This window comes from Myotis yumanensis, unplaced genomic scaffold (genome assembly GCF_028538775.1).
Source record: "Myotis yumanensis isolate MYYU_CA2020_CCGP unplaced genomic scaffold, mMyoYum1.0.hap1 SCAF_5, whole genome shotgun sequence".
NCBI classification, from domain to species: Eukaryota; Metazoa; Chordata; class Mammalia; order Chiroptera; family Vespertilionidae; genus Myotis; species Myotis yumanensis.
Window position 1 is genome coordinate 31,434,374 of NW_027223756.1, and position 26,988 is coordinate 31,461,361.

The window sequence follows — 26,988 nt, forward strand, 5'->3', positions numbered from 1 at the left end:
CACGGGTCAGTGTGGCTCCCCCAGACATAGTGGCATCACTCAGCCATTCAGCCAGAGTGGACAGATTGTAATGATGCCAATGACCAGCTCCAGTAGCTGTAGAGCGTCCTAGTCCCAGAGCAAAGGGCAGACTGAGTGTTGTGGTGATGGGCATTGGAAGACCTGAGCAGAGCTGGCCGGTGTCTCCTGTCATCTTGTCTCTGTGGCTGCACCTGCACTCAGGCTTCTTTGCTTTTAGCTTGAGCTGAGAGCTGTCGCAGCAAAGACTGGGCTCATGTGCTGCTGGTGCTGGTTCCTCCACCTGCAGGGCCCTGTCCCCTCCACTGCACGTTCTTGGCAAACTCCGTTCCTCAGGACCCAGCTGAATCCCACTTCCTCAGTAGAATCTGCCCTGGCTTTCAGGAGTGGTTGGTGGCTTCCTCCTCTGCGTTCTTGTAACTTTTATTTTTTGTAATGATCACATTGCCAAGTAATACTATGCTTCATCGGCTTGTATTCTGGGTCTCTCTCCCCTAGTCAGTTTGTGGCTCCCAGAGTGTAAGGGCTGGTGCTACTTGTATCTTTGTCTAGCACAGGGCAGATATATAACAAATGTTCTATCAGTGATCATTGTGCACCTGTAGACTGAACTTCTTCACTGTGTCCATGGCTGCATGTGGCTCCCTCTCATCTGTGACATACTCAGCTCAGAGTCCTTCATAAAATACCAATTGATAGTGCCAACCTCCACGTAAGCCCTCCAGTGCCTCCTCGGCGCTTACAGATAAGTCAGCCTGGCTCATGGGTCATTAAGATCCTCAAGCCTCTTGGCAGCTTCAGCCTTGCACTCTCTCTGGGCGCCCCAGGCCCTAAATGACCACGTCCAGGTTGTAGAAATTCCCTTGGAGGGGAGAGGGCAGCCAGGTGTTCATGGAGTCTCCTGGTAGTGGGGGCAGAACTACCTGTAGGGGATTCACACACATTGCTCTTTGCATAAAGACAGTTCCTCTGTTCCTCTGGGCTCTCTGTCTAGTCACATGACATAAGACTATCATCTACTGGATCAAGGGGCCAGCTTAGCATCTTCCCAAGTGTGGAGCCTTGTGGTCATCTCTCCAAGTCCCCTGAGTCCACCAGGCATCCTTCTGGCGGTGCTGAGAGACTGTTATGACGATCACTGAGTTGCACTAATGCGAGTGGAGTGAGAGGAAAGGCAGCTCAGCTCGTTGCCATGGCCCAGTGCTCCTCGGCCCAGAAGCCTGTGGGAGTGGGACCTGTGGAGAGTGTTCAGTCAGCCTCCGAGGAGTGTTCGGCTCCTGTGACGAGCTGTGGTTTTCGCCATGGCTGTGCCTCAGAGAGGGGTGCCCACTGTTCCCCATGGAAACCTCGCTGGTAATTGTAGAGGTGGGTGGTGGCTAGGGAGTGTTCCCTGCACTGGCTACCTCTCACTATGGGGGAAATGTCAAATGAGCACTTTCTGATCCTGACACCATTGGCTTGAAGTGGACAAAGGACCTTGAGCGGATTTATTCCCAGGGCTTGGGAGGAGCATCTGCTGTGTGAGTGGTCCAAGGGCAGGGCCTCAGCATGCAGAGGAGGGCGGGCAGGGTGGCTGCTAGGATACTTTCAGGGACATAGTGAAGCGAGTCTTTATTGCTACCCTTCCCAGATGTTCCCTCGAAGCAGAGGCTGAATGACAGAGCTGGGAGGACCTGAAGCAGGCCTAGCTGTGCAGCTAATGAAAATTTCATGCAAAGTCTGTGGCTGTAGTTCCCAGAGCAGCGGCTGGTGCCAAAGCCACCCCTTCCCCCATGCTGTGCCTTGATGTCAGCGTTGGATGTTCTACTCTGAATGGGACTTTAGGGGGTGCTGGTGGTGGACGGGTGAGTGCTCAGCCCGGAGCACACAAAGGCAGAGGGCTCCTGGGGCCACTGCCACAGGGCTGAGGGCCACATTCTGAAGCCCCGGAAGCCGCCTGGGTCCAGGTGGATTAGTCGGGTGTCTTGCCTGTTTTCCAAGACCCAGGCACATGACAGATGATTTAGCTGTTTGGTCTCACACAGACTTTGTGAGGCAGGTGTTGCTGCCCCCCATTTCACAGATCAGAAAGCTGAGGCAAGATACTAAGTCATGACAGTGGTAGAGAGGACTTCTTGGGAGGTCTCTGGTCTATGCGCTCATCTCCTGTCCCGTGGCGTCTCTTGCCAGTGTCATCCGGCCCCTGCCCTCTCTCCAGGGAATGCAGTCTTCACAGCCCTCGCTGCTCCTCTCTTCATCGGGTGCCACGGAGGCGGTGTGTGGTGGCTGGAGCCTGATGTTTGGAGTTGGGCAAAACTGAGAGTTTCAAATCCCTCTCCTGCTTCTCCCTAGTGATTTCTTCTCTCAGCTTCACTTTCCGAGCTACCTCACAGGGTGCTGTTTGTGCCTATCTCAGAAGGTCATTGTAAGGGTTCAAGGAAATAAAACACAGTCAGGGCTTAGCACAGTGCCTGGTACATTTGGAGCATTCAAAAATGGTAGCTGCTATTATTACCATATGGTTAATATTAATGTTATGACTACTTTGATTATTTAATTTGATTTAAACTTTTTTATTTGAACAGGAACTTGATGCAAGTCCTGAACATTGCATCAGATTCCAGCTCAGCTATGGAGAGCCAGGCTATAGAGCCCGCTTGTTCCTTGGGGGCAGGGGTCCCTAGTGGATGTGGGTGAGGATGTTGGACCAAGGTCTGCCAGTCCTCCTCCTGCACACCTTAGTCAGTTCTTCCAAGACCTTCCAGCGTCATCCCGGCTGGTCCCAGGTTCTGGTTCCTGCTGGACTTTAGGTCACTCTAAGGGAGTCGTTGATCCCTTTCCTCAGAAACCTCCAGGTCACTCGGAGAGGAAGTAGTTGGGGAGTTGCAGCCCAAGACACTGGCATAAAAAATCAGCAGAGCTTGAACTGTTTTCTTTGCTCACTGAGTACCAGTTGCACAGTGGGCACTGTGCTGGGCCTGGGGGTTTGGTGGTGAAGATGCCCAGCCCCTGGCCTTCTGTGTGGTGAGTTGCAGGAGTAACTGTGCCTGATGTGTGGGTGGGTCAGTGCTCTGTTGGGGAAACCACAGGGGCTGTGGACAGCACAGCAGAGCCACCCCAGGTGGCAGGGAGTGGGAACAGGGAGTCTGCCCCTGAGAAGCACTATCTGAACCGGGATTTGGTAGAACAGTGAATGTTTAGTTGCTAAAGCAGGCCGAGGAAGGGAGATTCCGGCAGAGGAGGAGCAGCAGGTGCAGAGTCTCAGAGGCCAGAGAGAGCCTGTGAGCTGGCCTGTGGGCGCAGGGAGACGGGGAGGCTCAGCAGAGACTGTACCTCGCAGGGTCCTGGGAGCTGCTACTGGGCTTGGCCTTAGTTTGGGAGCCAGGGAGACAATTCGACAACTCGAGTGTTTTAGTGGAGGTGGAGGGGCGGGGGTGTGATGTGATGTGGGCAGACTGTCACCGTGGGAGCAGTGTGAACAGCTGGCAGGGCTGGGAGGAGGCAGAGGCTGGTTCCGGCATATGGCAGTGGCCCAAGGGGAAGCTGTGGAGGCCTGACCTGAGGGAGAAGCTGTGGATACAAACCAGGGAGACGTGAGGTCCAGGAGGGAGAGGACTTGGTCATTGTCTGGGTGGCAGAGGGAAGGAAGAGGGAGGATCAGCCCAAGATGTGGGTTCTTGCTGGGCAACTGGGTGGACTGAACTGGGGAAGCCTGGGTGGGGCGGGAGGCGGGGGATGGCAGGCCTGGGAGTGGAAGATGGAGACAACTCTGGAAGCTCTGGGAGCTGGGGGAGAGGGCCTCTGACTGGCTACACCTGGTCTGCTGTTTGTGGTGGGTCTGAATCCTCCCCCCTCTCCTTATCCCCCATCACTTCTAAGTCACTGTGGCTGGGTTAGTGTGTGGTTCCCTTTAGCCAGTGAAGCTACACAGTAGAATCATTTGGGGGCTTTAAAAAACCCCATTATGGAGATCACAGCCAGACCACTGAGTCAGCCTCTCCTGGGTGGGGCCTTGGTGTTGACCCCCGTGACAGCCAAGGATGAGAACCGCTGCTCTCCCAGTCCTGCATTCACGTCTCCTGCTAATGAGGTCAGAGGTACGGGCTTTTCGTCTGGGGAGACACCCCCGGTCTCAGTCAGTGGACAACTGGAGCATCTTACACCCATTCATGTTCCCGGGAGAAAAAGCCACATGCAAAGCATACTTTGGGAAAGAAAACTCAGACTCAGTTTTTCTCTTTGAGAAAAGAACAAGTCAGTGGGTCACTCCACCACCCCCATCACAGATGGACAGACAGGAACAGACAGACAGTCCCCAGGAAGGGAAACTCTTTGCCATGATTATAATCTTTAAATTGGCTGGAGGTGCCATGAAAGTCTCATTCATTTACGTAAAGCGTGTCCCCCCAAAATGTGTGCACACTCTAACAGCTGATAGCTGAATTTTGAAAATGAAATGCATTTCAATAAACAATTTATAATTATTCAAAGTGTGTGTATACATTGTGGGGAACACCGTATATTTTCGAGACCATAAATCTGTATCTTTCTCAGATTTTAGACCTCTATGAACTATTTTGGAGCTTCAAGACAAAATAATTTATTTGCCAAAATGTAGAGGTCTATTACTGTGATTTCTGATGTCATTTGGGGGGTTTTATTGAATGTCACTCTATGTCACAGGAAATTGTTCATTTGGAACTCTCATAGACACTAATCATGGGTTAACCATATTTCTGGTAGCTATTTTACAGTGATGACATAATCACCAGAGCACACTCAGATTTCTCACCACTTCCGGTCTCCTACCCCATAACCTAACATTCTTTCCCAGGGACATAGTGAATGATGGGAACTTTTCAAAGGAATGACAGTCAGTGACTTAAGGAAAATGTCTGCTATGACCTCTCTAATGTTATGATAACATGACAATTTAACGTAATTATAAAAATGTTTACATTCCTTCCTATTGTTTGATGTGATTCTCTTTTTTTTCTCATTTATAATGCTTTCATACTCAGGAAGTTGAGGTACGTTTTTGACTTTTCAACTCTATGTAGACATAGTATCCAAATGGTTGCTGAATAAAATGTAAATTTTATTCTAAATCCTAAATCTCAGTGGTAAATATTTGTTTTAGTTCAGTGAGCCAGCACGCGTGTATTTATTTTTCATTGGTGTATCCAGGGGCTGCAATTTATCAAATGCACATAAACAGTCCATTTGCTGCTTTATCTTTTCTCATTAGTTACAGTACAAGTATGATTGTCAGTTATTATCCGTGTTTTACTGGTGGGTTATTTATTGAGAGAGCAGAGCAACTGACATTGTTTTTTTCGGAATCAGTTTGTCTGAGGCCTGCAGGACTTTATACCAAATGTCAGAGCAATTCATCACAGAATCACTCTACTCAGGAGGAGAGTGATTTAGGGTGTGTGTACAAGCATATACCCACCAGTATGGACACACACCCAGTAACAGCCATGGGACTTCCCAGGGATACAGAGATGCTAAAGCTGGCACATCTTACTTATATTTTATACAATGCGGCCAGGACTTGCTGTGTGCTTGTCACTCACTCCTGGTGGAGACAAATGAGGTTCCCATTTATTTTCTAGGCTGGGATTTTGTATTATCTCAGGTAATATTCAGATGAAACTGCAGGGCTCAAAAAACTTAAGCTAAGATATTTATGAAGGAGAAATAATGTTTCATGTGAGCTAAGCATCTTTGACTTGTAGTATCTGAAGGTGTAAGGTAGATGATATAGTGCATCACCTTCAGAAGAAGCAAGAATAAAGCAGCTGGACTTCAAAAATGGTTTCTGTTTGGTTCTGCCACCCCCTCTCTTCCTCAGAGGTGGCTTTGACAGTCTCCAACCTGCGCTAAGCATCTCTCGAAAGGCAAAGCCCTAGGGAATGTTTGAACTGAATGGCATCACCCACTGGGGCTGTGGGACAGTGAAAGAGAAATCCAGGTTTCCCTTCAAAATGGGCGGGAACGATAGACTTTCCGTTGGTCATGAGCATCTGTGATAAAGGGACTAAACACCCAAATTATAGCAGGAGTGTTTTTGCCTCACTTGGTGTTAGGGAGGCTTAAAGGTTTTATTGCAAATTGCTTTATAGAATAGGATGTTCTTTGGCATATATGAATATATATGTACATACATCTATTAAACTATGTATTGATAAACATTCTTATTAATATAATATAGTAACACATAATGTGTTATATATGTATATATTTTAAACAGATTTCCTTCCATGAATGCTTATCAAAATGAATTATCTCTAAAGTACTTGAAAACCCAGAGCTACTGGATGCCAACAATTTCAAAGGGTTCAGTACTATGTCAAATACATTTATTTTTCAAAATAAATGGAGAAATATGGCTTTATCTATATTGATCAGTTGTGAAAGATTAACAGAAAAATTGGGAGTTGGATCATTCCCAGTCTGCCATTCTTCTACCACCAGAACCACCTCCTTTTGCCTCATCTAGACATGGAATGATTTGTCACTTTCTTACTGTGACTGTATGCTTTATTTTAAAACATATATTGATTGATTTTAGAGAGAGGAAGAAAAAGAGAGAGAGAGAGAGAGAGAGACCGACCTATTTATTGCTCCACTCATTTATGTACTTATTGGCTGATTTTTGTATGTGCCCTGACAGAGGATCAAACCCGAAACCTTGGAGTGCCAGGATGATGTTCCAACTAACTGAGCTACCTGGCCAGGGCCTTCATGCTGACCTTTTCTGCCTTCTTAGTGCGACTTTATGTTGCCCTGAGATATTTCGTAATGTCAGACATAAGTCACTATGCTCAAGTTTGAGACTGCTTACATGGATAGGTTCTCCCAGATTTTAACAGTTGGTAAGTTCCATCCATGCGGTGGCACCATGAAGTGCGATCAGCCTTTCCTCATCTGGGTTGGATTTGGTGGGAGGCTGCTCTCTGCCCTTCCAGTAGAGGCCTGACCTAGTGACTGTACAGGGAGGCCCCCAGGATGCTCAGTTGCGGCTGCACTGCCGGCCCTCAGTCCTCAGCCTGCTTTACGCACAAATAGGAGCAATTGAATTTAAGAAATTACTGTATGTAGATTTGCATCTTTCTATTTAGGCTCATGTTTTAAAAATGAACTGTTGCTGAGGTCCTTGCAAGTCATTTTTAAAAGCTTCATCACTAGATGATAAAATCACCAGTTAAGAGGTCAACTCAGACAGGAACACATTTCCTGGTGAGTTTGATCTAACACATCTGACACGCTTTTTAGCTCGTCTGCATTTTAACAGGCCATAACTTTATTGGGCTGGAAGGGGGATCAGACGCCAGGGCCCCTTCAGCCCTGCACTTTAGGATCCGAGTGGACTCTGGGGTTCATTGAACACACGGTGTTACAGTGCAGGCACGCGCCTTCCCGGTGGGAATTGTCCCTGTCAGAAAAATGATAGAACTTTCAACAGCCTGGAAAGTCGTGGCTCTGTTTTAGGATAATGTAAAATAAACACTATATATTTTTATTTAGATAGAAAATAAGAAAAAGGCTGGATGGTGCCTCTGGGTGTTAGGCCCTGGCATGGCAGAGTGTTGGTTCAGGCCACAGGCAGCTGTCCTTGAGTCCTTTGAGCATCTGATTGCTAAGTGGGACTCAGGGATGAACACATTCTCAGGAGGTGAAGTTCTGGAAGAGGAATTCTTTTACCCTTGGCCTTTTCCACATGGGTTTGGATGCTGCCTCACCAGAAATACCCCCACGTAGAGTGAATTGATGGATATAGCCCTGGCCTGCTTGGACTTGCCCCGTGTGCAGGCCAGTCAGACCGGCTAGTACAGTGTGGAAGGGCCCTCCATGTGTCCAGTCGTATACTCAGGCCTGCTGCAGACTGCCCACAAAGAAGCCCCTCCTCTCTGCTTACTGACCACACCCCAAGTGGGCTCGGTACCCAGAGTGCTTCCCACGTGTCCATTCCCATGGCCTCTGCATGGGGTCTCTCTCTCCGCTGGAGCCGAAGCAGTTACACCAAGGGTTTCATCAGCTCCTGGCTCATTGGTTTTTGCTTTGGCAATCCACTTTCCTAAGGCAGTGCAAAAGCAATCAGATGCAAGGCATCACTTTCTCTCACTGCGTGGCCTTGCTGAGCAGGGGCTGTTTGAAGGACTCGCTTTGCATAATGAGCTTTCACTCAAGGTGCACTTTCACATTTTGGCAGCAATTAGGCAGTGTTATTACATTTCAATGGGTTTCAAATGCTGTAATGCAGATACCTGCTTTTAGGGCCTTTATACTTAAAACTACGACTTCCCCTAAGAAATTTGTAAAAATGGCAATTACGGTTAACCTGGGAAAGTGACAAGGTCCGGAAGCATGCTTCACAGTCCACCCAAATTACAGAGTGTGTTGAAATCAGTAGGGGATATTCAGTTCTTGGGACTTTCTCAAACCTTTCTTTGACATCGGAGAGAATGTGACATATTGGACACACGCCTAAGTTCCCAAGGACTGCCTTGTATTAGAACAGCGTATTCAAGTAGGAAGCATTCACAGATTCCACGTTGCCATTGGACATGGTGCCGACCTCTGGATGCAAAGGGTCATTGATGGACCACAGTCGGAGAGATGGAAGTTTTGTTATTTTTGCCTTCAGTGTGAAGATGAGTCCATCTTGGCTGTCTCTACTCCACCCTTTGAGCAGCAGAATGTGTTGGCACCATGTGTGTGCTATAGAGCACAGTGGCCATCACGTGGAGAAATGAGGTGCTAAATTTTCCACTTACTATCCAGCCCTTAACTTAGAATCAGTTAACACCGGCTGCTGCGTTTCAAACCACATAGTTCCAAAGATTCAGAATCAGAGGTGGAGAGAGGTGGTAGAGGGGTTGCTTTCAGCTTTCGCGGTGATGTGTCAGGGTGCAGCCCGAGAGACTCCGTAACCAGATGGGTGAGGTGGCCAGTGATGCCACAAAGTACAGTCAGAACAAAGGGGACCGATTCTTTGGAGTTAAAAAATAACTTAATGGCGAGCCCCCAGGATCCAGAGGACCTTGTTCATGTTTATTCATGCTCTGGAAAATGGAATCACTGCCCATGAAGCAATATGTTCTGGTTTTACTCTAAATCCAGTTTCCTAAAATCTATTTAAGGGCTTAGGTGAACTCAACTAGGATCTAATAAGGCCAGGTAATTGCACAGCACAGAGGCTGGTACAATTCACAGGAGATCGTGTCAGAGATAAACTGCAGCAGGAGACAGCACGGACAATAATTTAAACTAATTGTGCACTTTGATGTAAATTAACTTCTCTGGAAGAGAAATTGAGGCCTCGTTTTGAACCACTTGCTGAAAGTGTCTGCAGCATTCAGAGTACCTTCCAATAACACATATGGCAAATACTTTGGGTACAGTCAGGAGGAAATTAACTGAAAGGGGGCCATGACCTAAAAATGGTGTGAGGATGGTGTATGAGGGGGAAGCCTCCACACCTTCCAAACTTCTTCGCTTTGCTAACACCTTGGGGGGTGGGTTGGGCCTTGGGAGTTGGAGAGAGAGAGTAGACCTCGGTGATTTGGAAAGAAAGGGTTATTAGATGTGGGGAATAATAGATTATGGGAAAATATGAAGAAGTAAGAGACCCAGACCCTTGCAATTCTAAAGTAATGGAGTGCCTGGCCTCGGAGCACAGACTGATGCCAGCTGAGTGCAAGGAAGACATGGTTATGAATCAGCCGGATTGGCCGGCCTTTGTGTTTTTTTGCTTTTTTTTTTAAATCTTAACACACTGAGAACAAATGGTATTAAGCTACATGTATGCCTCTGGTTGATCCCAGCATTTGAATGGCTCTGTTTTTGGGTTTTGTGAGTGCTGCAAAACTGGGACGGCACACAAGTTACACGTCTCCCTGTAAAAGAAATGTTGACAGTTGAATTATCAGCTCTTACAAACAGAGAGTCTTAGTCCATCAGGGAGCGCAGCGGGGCCTCACCTGCAGTGTAACTGATAGCAAACACACCTTGCGCTTTTGGAAGGTTTCTTGGCTTACCCGTCACACTGAGGAGAGCGCTGCTGTTTCCATATGAGGCTGAGATGCGTTTGCCGTTCCCAGAATTGCATCCATACAGTTGGAAAGACAAGAATTGGAAAAGTAAATTGATACCATTGATTGCACGTTAATGTCTGTCTGGGGGAATGTTTCTAAGCCTATTGTTTTCCTTTGTGTTTTGGGAGGTGGGGAGAAAGGCAGTTTTTAATGCAGTCATGTGCAAAGCCTCCTGAAATCTGACCTCTGCTTTTTCTTTTTTCCCTTCTATAGGATGATTATTTCAGGAACTGGAATCCCAGCAAGCCCTTTGACCAAGGTAAAGGATGCGCTACTTCTTGCTGTCTACTTCATGAGAACGCTGTCTCATTTTTGCTTGCATGCCCAGTTGCAGTTTCTGCCAGGCCAGCTGGCTGTCTTACTTTACTGACTTTGGGAACGGAATTGATTAGGGTGATAGAAATTGTTTCTATCAAATTGGTTGTTTGTTTGATATTGCTTAAGACAGATTAAAAAAAAGATTGTAATGGAATTGACCCCAATAATCATTGGTTGCTTTTGTTTAAAAAAATACAGTAAAATGGGTATCAGGCTAATGGTGCGTTGTTGGTCCGAATCCAGTGATTTCGTTCATGGGAAGAGACTGTGCCTGAAGACGCTGCTAATTCACAGGAGCCATAAAAATGAAACCTTCTTTTTAGAAACAGGTTAATCCTGAGAGGCTTTCAGTGGCACTAGTATTTTTATTTGTTAAAAAACTTCATCATACTTTCTAAATAGAAACTATGTGTGAGTTGGCTCACCGACCACTTGGGGTTAAGCCTGGTCCTCAGAGGGCTCTCCCACTCACACCAGAGAGCCAGTCTCCTGATGGCATTATAACCATCTCTGTGTCCTCCTGGGGGTTAAGACACAGTGAGGATCTCCGTGAATCACCTACCTGTTCCTGTCCTTCCGTGCATGGCTGCTGCTGGCACAGACCCTGCTTGCTGAAAATGGTGGTATGTTATTCTTTAAGTACATATACATGCAATTGAAGCTGAAACTTGGAGGATGAGTTCCAGTTTTGTAGTTTGAGTATCTGATGTGATAATGATGGTCAATGTGACACAATTAGAGGAAGGCATTGACATGTAACAGGGTAGCAGGTGCTGCCTTCACTTTTGTCATTTTGATCTGTCTTCTTCTTCTTCTTCTTCTTCTCCATCTTAGTCTTCTTCTTTGTCTCCTTCTCCTTCTTCTCCTCCTTCTCCTCCTCCTCCTCCTCCTCCTCCTCCTCCTTCTTCTTCTTCTCCATCTTAGTCTTCTTCTTTGTCTCCTTCTCCTTCTTCTCCTCCTTCTCCTCCTCCTCCTCCTCCTCCTCCACCTCCTCCTCCTCCTCCTCCAACTCCTCCTCCTCATCATCCTCCTCCTCCTCCTTCTTCTTCTCCTCTCTCTCTCAGCTCTGGTTTTCTTATAAGCAAAATTGGTATTAAAATGTCCACAAATGTATTTTAGCTTGTGACTTCAAGAAGGTAGGGCCACATTGTATTCCACATTTGTGCACGGGGGTGTCCCCTCAGTCTGGCCTGCACCCTCTTGCAGTCTGGGATCCCTTGGGGGGTGTCTGCCTGCTGGCTTAGGCCTGTTTCCCACAGGAATGGGCCTAAACCAGCAGTCGGACATCCCTCTTGCAATCTGGGACCCCTTGCTCCTTACCACCCACCTGCTCATTGCTCCTTACTGCTCAGCTTGCTGCTCCTTAGTGCTGCCATGGAGGCAGGAGAGGCTCCCGCCACCGCTGCTGCACATGCCAGTAGTGAGCCCGACTCTGGCTGAGTGACACTTCTCCTGTGGGAGCGCACTGACCACCAGGGGGCAGCTCCTGCATTTGGCGTCTGCCCTCTGGTGGTCAGTGTGCATCATAGCAGCCGGTCGTTCTGGTCGTTCTGCGTAACAGTCACTTAGGCTTTTATTATATAGATATACACATTCATCCATTCTCAACATTGATTGAAGTGTTACTGGGTGCAGACTGCCATGCCATGGCAGTCTGTTAATGGCTAGGATGTAAGTGGGTGTGGGGAAGTATTGGGTCTATTGGTGGGGGACTGTGTGTGTGTGTGTGTGTGTGTGGAGGGAGTGGGTACCAAGGAAGACTTTCTTTGGAGGAGCTGTCTGGGCTTATACATATCTCAGCAACCTCCGATGGCCTCACTCCTTTCACCTTAAGTAATGACTGAATCATCAGAGTAAATCACATCTAGAGCACATGAAAGTATTTGTAATTTAGTTTAGAAATTTTCCATAAAAAATGGTCAAAATTCCTAAACAGTTCCCTTTGAAAGGATGTACCTTCATTTTGGAACAACACTCAGATGCAGAGCAGCATGGGATCTCTCTGATGACCATGCCCCTCTGTCAACCTCCCTGCCAGGACTTTGCTTCTGCAGCTCCCTCCTTGAACAGCGCACGCAGTGCACTGGTTCTTTCCGCCCAGAACCAGAAATGTGTTCTGTCCTGTAAGGATCAGTGTTACCTAAGGCACTGCCAGATTTCCACTTCCCAAGGCTTGCAAACAAATACAAAAACTTTGCCCAGGGAACATATTCTTATGGTTACTGATACACATTGGAAAGGTAATACGTGAAGGTGGGTATCACCTACCCCTAGGGGTTAGAAATTATCGCTTCCCTTGACTTGGGGGTGAACACAGAAACCAAGCACCAAAAAGAACATGGTATTTAAATCTGTTTAACCAAAAAAAAACAACAAAAACAAAATAACCAAAAGAATGATGGCAACTATTTCCAGCTGAGCCCTGCCCCCTGCTTCAGCTTTTTCTAGCTTCATGGGCTTGAGAGCCAGATCTGATTATATAAATCCTCCTGGAAAACCTCATGACTTTATGGGGTATAATTGAGGACTTCAGCCAAGAAGCCCCACATTATTCCTCAGGTATAGCTGCTGTTGGCTATTTATATACAAAGCCATGGGGAGAGGAGGCAGATCTGAGAATAGCCTTCACTTAAAATATCAGCCCCAGCGGTTGTCATCAATTACATTGTATGCTGCTCAATAAAAACGGGAGGTTACTATATCAGCACTGACACCCCTTGCTGAAATATAAACCACGGGCATGGAAGATGCGGAGCATTTCATCTTCCAGAAAACAGGAGGACTGCTGAACTCCAGGGAAGGTGCCTGTGCCCCTCCTAAGAATCAAACGCGGTTAAGTGCCTTCGTGGTTGGGGAAAACTTATAGTTTGCGAAAGTAGACCTTGTTGGAAAGCGTTTCAGATGACAAATGTGGGCAGGGATGGGGGTGGAAGGGGCCTCATGATGGAGGGGGGTGAGGAACAGGCTTGAAATGAAGGGGAAGGGAGACTGCGTGGGGAGTTCTGGTGGAGTGTAGTCAGAAAGGTGGAGTTGAGGCAGGTTGTGGTGAACGTGTCAATCATGAAGTCTGAACTTTGTTTTATTGGCACTGGGGAGCCATAGCATGTTTGTGAGCAGAGGAGTGACATGATGAGGGCAATATTTTGGAGGAGTTAGCCTGGTGACTCAACAGCTGTGAATAGGGACTCAAGACATGCCTGCTAAATGATGTCCCTTCTACAGGACTCTTAGAAAACTTCTCCACTGCATCAGTCATTACCTCGGAATTTGGTTTATTCCAAGGTGGTCCGACTTACCACTCAGTGTTCAGATTCACCTCTGAATCTGAAATGCCCGTGTAGCTCCCGATTGCCTGCGGTGTTGGTGTGAATAGTTAGGACACTCATCATAATGGTATTCAAGAAGATTTGACTTTGGGTGGTGGAATATACAGATGGTATGTCATGTAAGTGTATACTTGAAAAGCCTATAATTTTGTTAATCAGTGTCACCCCAGTACATTTAATAAAAAAGAAATAGTTACCTGTACTTGCTTTCTCTGCTTGAGGATGCCTACTGAACTCTGAACAACAGGGCTTCATAAAATGAGCACTTGGCATGTAATTGACTCCAAGGCAGTCAGCAGAAAAGTGCCTCAGCTGCCAGGCTCTGGCCAGAGACCGAGAAGGTCTTTAAGTTATTACCTTTAAGCAAATCATCACTGCTTCTGTCAGTGGCCAGCAATAGCCATCAACTCAGGCTTCTCCAAGAAGAATTCTTTTTGAGATTTGGGTAGAGTAGGATACCTTTTTGATTGTAATGATTTCGTGCAGAATCTCACCGAAGGGACAGACAGGAGGAGGGAAATGAAGGGAGCAATGAGCTCAGGTGAGGACTTTCCTTCGTGAAATCCACAAAGACAGAAGCCCTGCGGAGCGAGTGGGGCAGGCTGCTCAGTTTGAGGGGGCAGCGTTAGGCGCAGTGGAAGTGGGTGTTGAGCAGACACAGGCTTATGCTGCTGAAAGTGGCTTTTTCTTGACCTCCCCAAGCAAAAGCCCCTGGTCAAGTAAGTGTGGGACCGACCCTGCTCTGTTCTTCCCGTGGAGATTCACAGTGCAGCATTAGCCATTTAAAAGCTCTAACCAGTCTTTTATATATATATAAAGCTCATTTAACTTGCCATTTTCCAAATTTGCCTTGGACCACATGTTTCTATTTTTTCACCCCACACATCTTAGGCACCCAGAGAAATCAGTGTATTCGGCGGGATACACTCTTGTAAGTGCAGGAGCGGGTTTTGGGCTGTGCAGCCAGATTCTCCAAGTTTAGAACTTGACTGTGCCAGTTACTAGCTGTGTGATTCTAGGCAAGTTGCTTCACTTCTCTGGTTCTAAACCTGCCCATTTGGAAATGGCAGCAACATAAGCATTACGAGGGTTAAATGAGTTAGTATGTCTGGCATGTAGGCCATGCTCTCGGTAAGTGTTGTTTTAGCAAGTAATTGATCTTTCTATTCCCCCCTCTTCCTATTAGCTGCCCCTCCTTGGTGTCTCCCTCCCTTCCCACTCAGGGTTTTCCTTTCTTCTTTTATTCCCGCTGGAGGCCTTCAGAGTTGTCATGCTCTGAAGCTCTCAGGGCTAAATTGGAGCTGGCCTGTTTTATATTAGGCAGGTCACTGTAGAGGTGTACCCCAGTTCCTCATTCTAGGGGTTCAAGAGGTTCAAGCTATTAGTGTGTTCATTCATTTATTCCACAACATTACCAAACGCTCAATATTTAAGCCCACTGTGCTGGATGATAGGAACCACACTAAGAAAGGCCTCTCTGGGAGACACTCCAGGTTATCGATCATGTCATCCATCTAAAGTCTCACATAGGCTTCATGTGTGTAAGTACAGTGGTCCCCCTTAGCCGAGACCCCCTTGGATGTCTGAAACTTAGGATAGTACCAACCTTATATATATATTATGTTATTTCCTATACATACAAGCCTATGATAAAGTTTAATTTATAAATAAAGCACAGTAAGAGATTAGTAACAGTAACTTATAATAAGTGGAACAGTATATACTGTAATACAAGTTATGTGAGTGTTCCCCCCCTTTTTTTAATGATAACTGATCTCATAACTGATACAGCTAATGGGCAGGTAGTGTGCACAGCATGGGTATGCTGATAAAGGGATGATTCATGTCCTGGGAAGGGCATAGTGGGGTGGTGCAGTATTTCACCACTTTACTCAGAACAGCTTACAATTTAAAACTTATGAATTGTTTATTTCTGGCATTTTCTATTTAATATTTTCAGATCTTGGCTGACTGTGAGTAACTGAAACCATGGGAAGCTAAACCATGGATAAGGGGGTACTGCTGTACTGGGGGCAATGGGCAGGAGAAAGAACTAGTAGGGGAAGCAAAGTGGGGTTGGTCTGGGAAATGCATCAAGTGACAAATGTTTACATAGTAACATAGGTCAGTTTTAGCTGAGGTGCCAGGTTTTGCAACAACATGGCCTCACTCATTCTGTGCTTCTGACTCTGTCCACTGAGCAAACCGGCTAGAGTGTAGCTTTCCTCTTGATGTGGAATTTAACCTCTCTCAAAAGGAGCGTCTGAGTTGCATATGTACAGCCTTGGCAAGGATCTGTTTATGGCATCTGGTCTTTTGAACCGTTGATTTTCAGAGGTAGCCGGTCTGGTTTGTGGGATGCATCTTAATAATTTTCCCCTGGTTCCCCCTTGTTTGGTCTGGTTGGTTTCTCTCTCTTACCTTTCTTTCCACATAGTTGAAGGACTGTTCTTTCCTCTATAGCAACAGATCCTCTTACTCAACCCATTCCCACTCCAGACAATCCCACCCCAACCTTGCCTCTCTTCTTCTGTCTTGATTATGAAAATGAAATAGTATTTAAAAATAATTCTAGGGTATTGGCTTTTACATGCTCCAAGTCAATTGTGCCGGAAAAGAAACCGAAACTGTATGAATTCAAATGTGGGTGTGCTCCTGCTTTCACTCAGTCTGTCCGCTTTGAAGTTAGATCACGTTGAAAGTTTCATCTTCCATCTCTGGCTGCCTTTGCCTGTTTGCCTATTTTAAGGAAAGAAAACATCACCTTTAAGGTTGAAATCCCATGGGTGCCCTTCCTTTAATCGATTTCCCACTTTCTTTTTCCTAAAGGTAACTGTATCATTAACATGCTTTTCTGTCCATGTTTTTTCTATTTTCATGTCATACAAGCATGTCTACAACCAATAGATTACATTATATGTTGTGCAATAGAAATCAGTGTTCTTTTACTCTAACATGTTTATCTTACTGAAAATAGTTTTAGTGGGATTTTTGATAGTTATAGGTCTAGTTGATTCCTTTATACTGTGATATTCCTTTATGCTACAGCATATCCACTTATTTCAGCCTTGGCAGACATTGGTGTTGTCTCCATTCCTTTTGCTTTTGGGGCTGCTTTTTTTGCAACATTCCTCACACAGTGATGGATTCTTCCATCAAGCCACTGGGCCTGGACAGTGTGGTTCCCAGCTGGGGCCGAGGCAGGACAGGACTCTGCTCAACTTCAGGCAGTCATGTGGCCTCTTCCCATCCCTGAAATAAAATGGGTAGACTACATGGTTCCTGAGGTCCTTCCCATCTGTGATAGTGGAGCTGTGGTAGTTGCAGGCAGCATAGAGTCTGTGTATGTTTTCCTCAGAAAAGAAGGAGAAATGAAAAATTTGAAGCCTGATGCTCTTATTTCAAAGGTTACAATTTAACCAATGAGGTATGAATATAACTTCAATAAAACCAATGGAATTAAAGGGGCCTTTTAACCATTGGGAGTGGGGAGGGAGCGGCTCAGAATCAGAGCAGAAAAGGCCGAAGTTGAGAGGTACTTTCTCTTCTCTGAGTCCAGTGGGCACTGCCCGGTGTGGACAGAGCAGGGTTCAAATCTCAGGCCTCACATTAACTTGCTGCAGACATTTGAGTAATGTGCCTTATCTAGCCTTCATTTTCTCATCTGTCAAGTGGGGCTAGTGAATGCGTCTTGCAGGGCATTTGTGAGAATGGAATGAGATCACGTTTGTGAAGGGCCAGGAGTTGGCCTGTGGCATGGGCTCAGGAAACCTCGGTTTCTTCCCAGCTCAGTCACCTCAGGTCAGGTCGCCTGTGGGCTCCCGTTCCTCGTGGGGTGCCAAGGGCTGCGATGAGTTATGTTCCGCTTCCCCCGGCCTCTCTAGGAGCTCCCAGTGCTTCTGGAGCCAAGAAGCAAATGCTGCCCTGGGTTGTGTGCCACCCTTTGGTGGAATAATAGGCAGTCGTGACAGGTAGTAAAATTCTCTCTATAATTATGGGGCACTGTGGCCTTCTATTGTGTGTTTAAAAGGTTCTTCCGGCATGAACAGATCCATTTAAAGGCATGTTTATTACCTTTTCCCCAACGCACAAACTGTAGTGTTAGTTTTATAAAAAAGAAAAAAAAATCCTCCCTGTTATTCCACCAGCTAGGACAACAGCCCCTGAATTAATTATATTGTATTGGTTGAGTCCTAATGAAACAGCCTTGGTTTGAGGAAATTCTCAATGGATGAAAAATGTCAGTTGAATTTTAAAGCCAATCAATAACACTGTTTAAATTTTTCTCATTTGAGAGACTGTTGAGTGGATTAGAGCATTTTCACAATAGCAAGGTGGCTGCTTGGAGAAACTTTCCGAGATCACCTATGTCCCCATAGCTCGTATGCCTGAGATGGAGTTTTTTTTTGTTAAGGTGTTCAGCTGTGCTAGGTAGCAGTTCATTGCTGGAGGCCTAGCAAATGTTTGTTCTCCCCTCATAACCATGCACGCTGAGCTGCAGTATGACAAATTGGAAAGGCTCTGGCTTTGCAGTCTCAAAGATGGGGTTCAGTTCCAAGCTCTTCCCTTTCATAGCTGTGTGAACTTAGCAAGTGATAAACTTCTCTGAGCCTCAATTTCCTTATCTGTACAATAGAAATGTTGGCATTTATTTCACCTATGACGTGGGTGAAATGCCTGATCAAATCTTATTGTAATGAACATGGTAAAGTCAGTAAGCTTTGTTTTTAACCCTCACCCAAGGATATTTTTTCCATTGATTTTTAGAGAGGGTGGGAGGGAAGGAAGAGAGAGAGAGAGAGAGAGAGAGAGAGAGAACAATGTGAGAGAGACACATTGATTGGTTGCCTCCCTCACGTGCCCTGACTGGGGCCAGGGTTCAAACCTACAACCCAGGTCCATGCCCTTGATTGGAATAGAACCTGAGACCCTTTGGTATGTGGGCTGATGCTCTAACCACTATGCACACAGCCAGGGCAAAGGCAGCAAAGTTTTGCTCAAAGATGGAGGGCTAATGCTTTGTTTTAGATTTTCAGATTTGAAAGGATCTTAGAGGAAGTTTCTGATGTGTCTACTTATCCATCTCTGTGTGAGCTGCTTGCTTGATCAGTGAGTTGTTCACTCAAGTATTTATGACCTAGTAGGTGCTGAATTGGTTACATGCAGGAACTAGGAGGGTGAATGTGACAAAGGCTTTCTTAAGGATACTCACTGTCTATGTAGCTGAGAAAGAGATAGAGAAAGAGAGACAGAGATACAGAGAAAGAGAGGCTGTTTTGAGGTACCACACAGAACCTTGTAGACTAGGTGAGGGACATCAGTCTTGCCTGGTTAAGGGTCAGGAACAGGTTCTTAGAGGAAGTTGACCCTGGGAGCCTTTCTAAGGATGGGTAGATGTTTGGAAAGTAAAGCCAATTTAGAGCTCCAGTGCCATGCATTTGAAACTAACCTAGTCCTCTGAGTGGGTTCTATTGTCTTTGGCAAGAATGGCCAGGGGATAAATGGCCCTTGTGCCATTTTTTATCTTGCCAGAGCGTAGATGCAGGCATAAGTTTTGAAATGCAGTGTGATTTCTCAATGTGGCATTTGGGGAAAGAAGTGTTTGCGCCTCACATGCAGATGCTGGACTAAAGGGGAGTGAATGGGGAAGGATGTGGAACCTTTGTCTTCACACAGAAGCCCCTGGGGCCCTGGAGGACCAGATTAGGCTGGTCCCTGCTCTTGGGGAGAGTCCAGTTCCCACGTGAGCACTGTTGTTCACCTTCCAAGGTGAGAGCCACATCCATGGATCCCTTACCACATCCCCAAAGGGCATGCTTGTCCAACTTCCTGTCATCTACAGCTGTGTTGTTGGGGAAATCTGAGTGCATGCAGGATTAAATGTGGTTTTGTTAGCACATCAAATAATGACTCCCTAGAAGTTTAGGACATCATGCTATCTCACCCCAAAGAAAAGACTCTGCAACTGTCAGATAAAGAGGGATTATGATGTGTTTGGAGGGTGTGTGGCTAGCATTCACATCTGGTCAACACTGAGCAGGTTTGCCCAGGAGGAGAAAGAGGAGGGACCATCTCTGCCTTCATGTACATTAGGGCTGAACACTCAGACCACCAGGCTGGGGTCTCAGTCAGAAATGAGAATGCTGGTTGTTGGCGTAGTCATGCTATCAGAGTTGTGTGTTTTTTTATAGACTATTTTCAGTAACTGCTGCGTCTGTTATTCACATTTTTCTTCTTTGCTCAGCATGTTTCCATTTTTCTTAGAACCATGCTTTCCTACATGAGTTTGATTCTTTCAATACACAAAATAGAAAGTTGTCTGAGTGGTAATTAAGAGAACAAATCGGAGTTATCTCTTAGCTATTTGACTGCTCCTTTAAGAGCTTGGTATAATGTTATAATAGTTAGCAAATAGTTTGCACATACTCTGTTTCCTCCACTTTATGTGTTCCTGGCCTCTCCATGTGGCTGGTCCAACTCATCCTTGAGGTCTCAGTTTGTATGTCACTTACTCAAGGAAACCTCTTACTCCTAGACTAGATTAGTTTGGCCTAATAGCCTCTCCTAATAGGCTGTGCTTTTCATTGCCACACAGTTGTAGTTTAATAATTTTAAGATTTATTTACTGTTTGTTTCCCTGGCCAGACTCTGTACTACTGTATTTCCAAGGCCTAGTGTAAGATCAGACACAAAGTACTGAGTTAATATGTGTTGAAAATCATAATCACCATTTATTGTGCACCTACTGTATGCCAGTACTGCCTGTTCCTCTTTTAAAAACTGTGTATGTATGCACACATGATCTTTGTTAATACTGACAACATCTCTGTAAAGAAAACTCGGTCACTCCCATTTTACAACTGGGAAACTGGGTTCAATGTTAAGTGTAAGAATGTGCAGCAGCTTTCAATGTTCAAGATATTCATACCTAGTCAACTGGAAAAATATCTTAAAGACAATGAGGCTAAAAGATGAGGACATTTTCTCCTTGTATAGGCAAGGTTGAGTAAGGTTTGCTTCAGGAAGTGGGGAAAAATGATGAGGAATGAGAGCTTTACTTTTTTAAAAAAATAATTCTTTATTATTGAAAGTATTACATATGTCCTCCTCCCCCCGCCCCATTGACCCCCTCCAGCCCCTGCGCCTCCCTCCCCCACCCCAGGCCTTCACCATCCCATTGTCTGTGTCCATGGGACATGCATATATGCATACAAGATCCTTGGTTGATTAACTCCCACCCACCCACCCTCCCCTGCCTTCCTTCCAAGTTTCTGCACTCTGTTCCATGCTTCCATGTCTCTGGATCCACTGTGTTCATCAGCTTATTTTGTTATTAGATTCCCCATATGAGTGAGATCATGGGATACTTGTGTTTCTCTGACTGACTTATTTCTCTTAGCATGATACCCTCCAGGTCCCTCCATGCTGTCTCAAAGGGTAAGAGATTCTTCTGTTTTACTGCTGCATAGTATTCCATGGTATAAATGTACAGCTTTTTTTCATCTACTGATGGTTACTTGGGCTATTTCCAGATCTTAGCTATTATAAATTGTGTGAGAGCTTTACTTTTCCAGTGACTCAGTAGTGTATAGGTCAGTGGTTCTCAAAGTGTGGCCCCAGACCAGCTGAATGGCATCACTTGAGAACAGTTCAGAAATGCAAATTCTTCAGCCTCACCTCAGACCTACCAAATGGGAAACTCCAGGTATGGGATCCAGCAACTTGCGTCACCCAGAAACAGCTCGCTGGGGGATTCTAATGCACGCTCTAGTTTGAGAACCTTTGGTGGAAAGGAAAGGAGATGGGACTTTGCTTTCTCCTTTGCATGACTTTGTATATTTCATTCCATTCCCTTCTTGCCTGATGTGTTTCTGTTGAGAAATCAGTCGCTAGTCTGATGGGGGATCCTTTGTAGGTAACTTTCTGTCTCTCTCTGGCTGCTTTTACGATTCTTGCTTTGTCGTTAGTGTTTGCCAATTTAATTATTATGTGCCTTGGCGTCGGTCTTTTTGGGTTCATTTTGTTTGGGACTCTGTGAGCTTCTTGGATTTGTGTGAGTTTTTTCTTCCCTATATCAGGGAAATTTTCTGTTATTAATTTTCAAACAGGTTTTCTATTCCTTGCTCAGTTTCCTCTCCTCTGGCACCCCTATTATTCGGATGTTGTTTCGTTTTGTGTTGTCCCAGAGTTCTCTTAGGCTCTCCTCCTGCTTTTTAATTTTTTTTCTAGAAGCTGTTCTGTTTGGGTATTTTTTCCTGCCTAGTCTTCTAGCTCGCTGATGTGGTCTTCTGCTTCTTCTAGTCTACTGTTGATGCTTTCTATTGAGTTCTTTATAGCAGTGATGTCATTTTTCATTTCTTCTTGGTTTTTCTTCATTTCCTCTTGGTTCCTACACATATTGTTGAATTTGTCTTCCATTATTTTCATCCACCTTATGGCCATTTCTCTGAATTCTTTCTCTGACAGGTTGCTTGCCTCCATTGCCTCCATTTCATTGACTTCCTTTTCTGATGATACCTGTTTTTCTTTCATATGTGGGTTGGTTCTTTGTTTTACCATGATCTCTCTTCTCCAGGTGTTTGGTTATGTAGTTCTCTCTCTGCTGTGTTGATTTAAAGGCACAAAATACAACACAACAAGGCACAACATACAAGGCACTGAACATAAATGTATTCACGATATTAATAACCCCAAATAAAAGTGACCACCCAAGCGAAGAGAATTAGGGGATAAAGGAGAAAAAAGAGAAAAAGAAAAAATCAAAAAGGAGTGCAGAAATGAGATTGGGAAAAGGAAGAGAAAAAAAGTAAGAGAGAGAATGAAATAGAGGTGGGGAAGAGGCTATTTGTATGGGGAGAAAACTCTAATAGAACCGCAACTAATCCCAATGAATTCCAGCAGCAGATTCCTAGAGATTAATGCAAACTACAAACAACCACTAATATCAAGTGAGGCAAGGGAAAACAGAAGCACAAAAATAACCAGAGAAAGAAAAAATAGGCAAAACAGAAAAATGAAAATGAAAAACAAAACAATCTCCCAAACAAGCATAAAAAACCCCAATATACTCAAAATCAAGCAAACACTAGCAAAACGACAGAGAGAGAGAGAGAGAGAGAGAGAATTGGATAGTGAAGAAAGATAAGAGAGAGGTGGATATGGATTTAGAGCAAGGGATTGGAAATTAGATATATAAGTAGGGTGAAATTTAGACAGTGGGTAAAAAGAAGGAATAGGGAAAATATAAAGCAGGAATAGGGTAAGAGAAACAGGACAACAAAAGAGGAAAAGTGAGGAAGAGAGTTTTGGCTTAAGGGTAAAGGTGGGATAGAGAGAAATGATGCTAAAGGAATGATGAAAATAGAGTGTAGAACACTAATCCAAAAATAAAAAAAATAAAATAAAATGACACTGGAAAAAAATGGTAAAATGATAACAATAATACTGGTTTAAAAAATGTAGTAATTAAAAAGGTAAAATCAGGTGATGAAAAAAAAATAATAAAATAGGTTCTTAATTAAATGGTGAAAAAAGAATTTAAAAAAATAAAAATGTGAACGTGCTTCAGATCTTCTACTCTTCTTTTTGGCACGCCTTAGTCCTGCCAGGCATTCAGGAGAGTGTTGAATTTCCCTACGATACACTGTCCCTCCGTGCTGTAAACCACAGTCCTGATTTTAAGGCAGGTTGTATTTGTTTACCAGACAGCCTTTATTTGTATTTACAGAAGAGTCAGTTCGTGGCTCTGCCTCTGGGTGGCAGTGTGTCTGGATTGACCTCTGAGGCTATAAGTCCTCTCTATCAGTAGGGTTTATTTTCTCTATGGTAGTTGAAACTGGTTTGGGAAAGTCCACTGCCCAGAGCTGGTTCTTTAATCATTACTCCCTGCTCTGTTTCCCAGGCTCCCAAAAAGAACTTTCCCCTACAGGCTCTGCAAATGACCCCAACTGGTGAATCCCATGCACTGGGTTTAATAATCAAACGCACGGATCTATGGGGAACTGTAACAACAAGAGCCTGATACGTTGTACGAATTCAAAAGCCTCCACCTTCCAGGTCTGTGCGCAGTCTCCGCACGCCCACTTGCCCCTGGCACCAAGCAGCTGGCAGACTGGCAAAATCTGAGGCTGCTTTTTTTGCATTCAGTCCAGCTTTGGGCTTATTTTTAGCGTTCCCTTCTGCCATCAGCCCTGTGGGACCCCTTCTCCACTCGCGGGTCACGCTGGTCCCAACGGCCGCAGACTCTGTGGGACGCAGATTTGGCTGTGCATGCGTGGTCCTCTCTCCAACCTGAATTGCAAACCGCACCTTTAGGGGAAGTCTAACCTTCCCATGAGAAGAAGCAGTGCTCCTCTGAGTTCACGCAGTCGCGCTGCTTGAGATCCCTTGTTTCCAGGTTAGTAGCTGATCTCTGGATGCCAGTAACAGTCACTCAAGATGGCACGGTCTCTGTGGCTGAGCCGGCGCACCAGAAGAGGTTTCAGCCGCAGTCTCCAACCGTCCTTTTTTCCCGGGAGTGCTCTGTCTTTCCCAGCTGCAGACTGTCTCTCAGCTGAATATCCTCTGCCTATTCGGGCTGTATGTTACCCGTTTCACCTGCTCACCCTTATCTGCTCCAGGACAAGGCACAGGACACGTCCTTTTATACCTCCGCCATTTTCTATCTCAGGACTTTGCTTTCTCATGTTGCCATTCCATTAGTTGGGACCTGTGATATATCACCTGATGACTCTGGGCCTCAGTTTCATTGTCTATAGCAGTGATGGCGAAGCTATGTCATGTGTGTCAGAGGTGACACGCGAACTCATTTTTTTTGGTTGATTTTTCTTTCTTAAATGCCATTTAAATACATAAAATAAATATCAAAATATAAATCTTTGTTTTACTATGGTTTCAAATATCAAAAAATTTCTATATGTGACACGGCACCAGAGTTAAGTTAGGGTTTTTCAAAACGCTGACACGCCGAGCTCAAAACGTTCGCCATCACTGTTCTATAGGATGAGGGTAGTGACACCTAACCTACAGAGTTGCTGGAAAGATCAGTAAGCTAATGTAGGTGAGTGTGATTTTTACAGCATTGACCAAATAATCAAGGTGGAGTATGTGTTTGCTTTGATCCTCTTGGACAGGTAAATATCACCATCATTCCCTCTCAGGGTGGGCCTGTGAGGCTACTTTGGTTCTCCTTTCCCTGTTGGAAAGGAGACCGTGCCATCTTGAGTGACTGTTACTGGCATCCAGAGATCAGCTACTAACCTGGAAACAAGGGATCTCAAGCAGCGCGACTACGTGAACTCAGAGGAGCACTGCCTCTTCTCATGGGAAGGTTAGACTTCCCCTAAAGGTGCGGTTTGCAATTCAGGTTGGAGAGAGGACCACGCATGCACAGCGAAATAATACAGCCTATTCCTGACTGTTGAGGCCATTCCATGCATCTTCCCAAGGACCTCGCAGCTTCCCAAGGCTCTGTCCATGGCAGCAAGAAGCCCATGTCGGCTGGTGAAGGGGGAGGATTGTGGCTAAAGGAGCAGCCTGGAAGGCTGTGCTGTGAAACTGACCCAGGCTCCATGCAAAAGACCTGGAAAGCTGTTTTGAGACAGTAGGTAGTCATTACAGGTGACAGGTGACCATGACTGTGGAGACTTATCAGTAAAGGTAATGATCATTGTGATTATAGCTAAACAATTTGGTGACTAACATGTGACGGGCTCAATCTTCTTTCCTATAATTTCAGATCGCATTGATTGGCCCGAGTCCATCCCCTGCCCAGACCATTGCAGTGGCTCCTAGCTATCTTGCTGCTTTCAACCTTGTCTCTCTTCAGTCTATTTTCAACACAGCTGCCCAAAGGAGCCTGTTAAAATAAAAGTCAGAGGAGAGTATTTCTCTGTCTAAAACCATCCATTGTTCTCTTATCTCGGAGTCAAAGTCAAGGTCCTCATAATATCCTGGGAAGCTTGACAACATCTTTCCCACTTACCTTTCTGCCCACATTTCCTGCCAGTTTTCTGCTCACTTACTTTACTCTTTGAACATTCATGCATCCTCCCACCTCAGACCCTAGCTCTTCCTGGCCCTACTGCACAAAATGTATTCTATAGAGATGCATGAGGCTTTTTCTTTTCCCTCTTTTAGGATTTTACTGAAATTCATATTCCAAATTGAAGTAGGAAGTTATTTGTTTGGATATACCAATATTTTGTTTTTTAAATGAATATTTAATGGATGTAGCTCAAAGCCAAATGTGGTTTATTTTTATCCCAATGACTTCTGCAAAATAGCCGCCATTTATTCATTGAGTAAATGGACATAGTCTTGCCAGGGCTGCTGCCACTCTAGAGGAGGCTTCCTCAGCCTCAGCACTGCTGACATCAGTTGGGTGACTGTGGGAGTGTCTGGCGCTGTGCAGAATGTTAGCAGCATCCCTGGCCTCAGTTCATTAGATGCCAGCAGCACCCGCCCCAGTAGGAAAGCCAAAAATAGCTACAGACATTGCCAAATGCCCCATACGGGGGAAAATTACTTTAGCCACATGAAGGGTGTCATGAACAAAACCCAGGCTTCAGAGCCAGACAGGCGGGGGTTCAAATCCCCACTTAGCCACCCTACCACCTAGGCAACCTTGGGCAATGAAGAAGGTGAGAAATGGGCTCAGGCTTTGCTGACAAATTCGATGCATCAAGGAAGCATTCATGGTTTTGTTCTGAAAGCTAGAAGCCTATAATGACCATTTCTGAAAGAGGGAGGATTGCTGGGGAGACATCACAATCATGGACATACTGAATTTGAGATGTCAGTCTCCATTGTGGAATGTCTTTTTAAAACTAAACATTGTCTGACTCTCTTAACAACAAAAATAAAAAAACCTCAGCGTTAAAATGTTAACAAAGACTCTACCTCTTGACTTGGTCTTATCAAAGACTCTGACCATGCAGTCATATTGAGTCACTCTCCTATTTAAAACTATCCAGTGGCTTTCCACTGAATATAGAATAAAATCTAATAATTTCTTACCATACTCTCCAAGGCCCTTCCTGTACGTCCTATCTTCCCAACTTACCTTGTAACACTCCTGGTACATTATACTACTTCTATAGGGGCCTTATGTCTGTGTTGTGAACATGTCAAGACCATTTAGGTCTTAGGCACTTGCTACTACTGTTGTCTCTTTCTGGAATACTCTTCCCACTGTTTTTCTTCTGTACCAGAGACTGTGTGTGATCAGTCAGCTTGCAGCCTTC

The 26,988-nt window shown here is 45.2% G+C and overlaps 1 protein-coding gene across 1 annotated transcript in view; it reads left to right on the top strand.

The window, feature by feature from the left end:
* Positions 1–26,988, top strand: part of SPOCK1 (SPARC (osteonectin), cwcv and kazal like domains proteoglycan 1) — a 470,635-nt gene that overhangs the window by 202,329 nt on the left and 241,318 nt on the right. Inside the window, exon 3 of the mRNA XM_070414948.1 lies at positions 10,314–10,359. Within this exon, the coding sequence (XP_070271049.1) occupies positions 10,314–10,359 (46 nt within the window). The remainder of the gene's footprint in view (positions 1–10,313; positions 10,360–26,988) is intronic.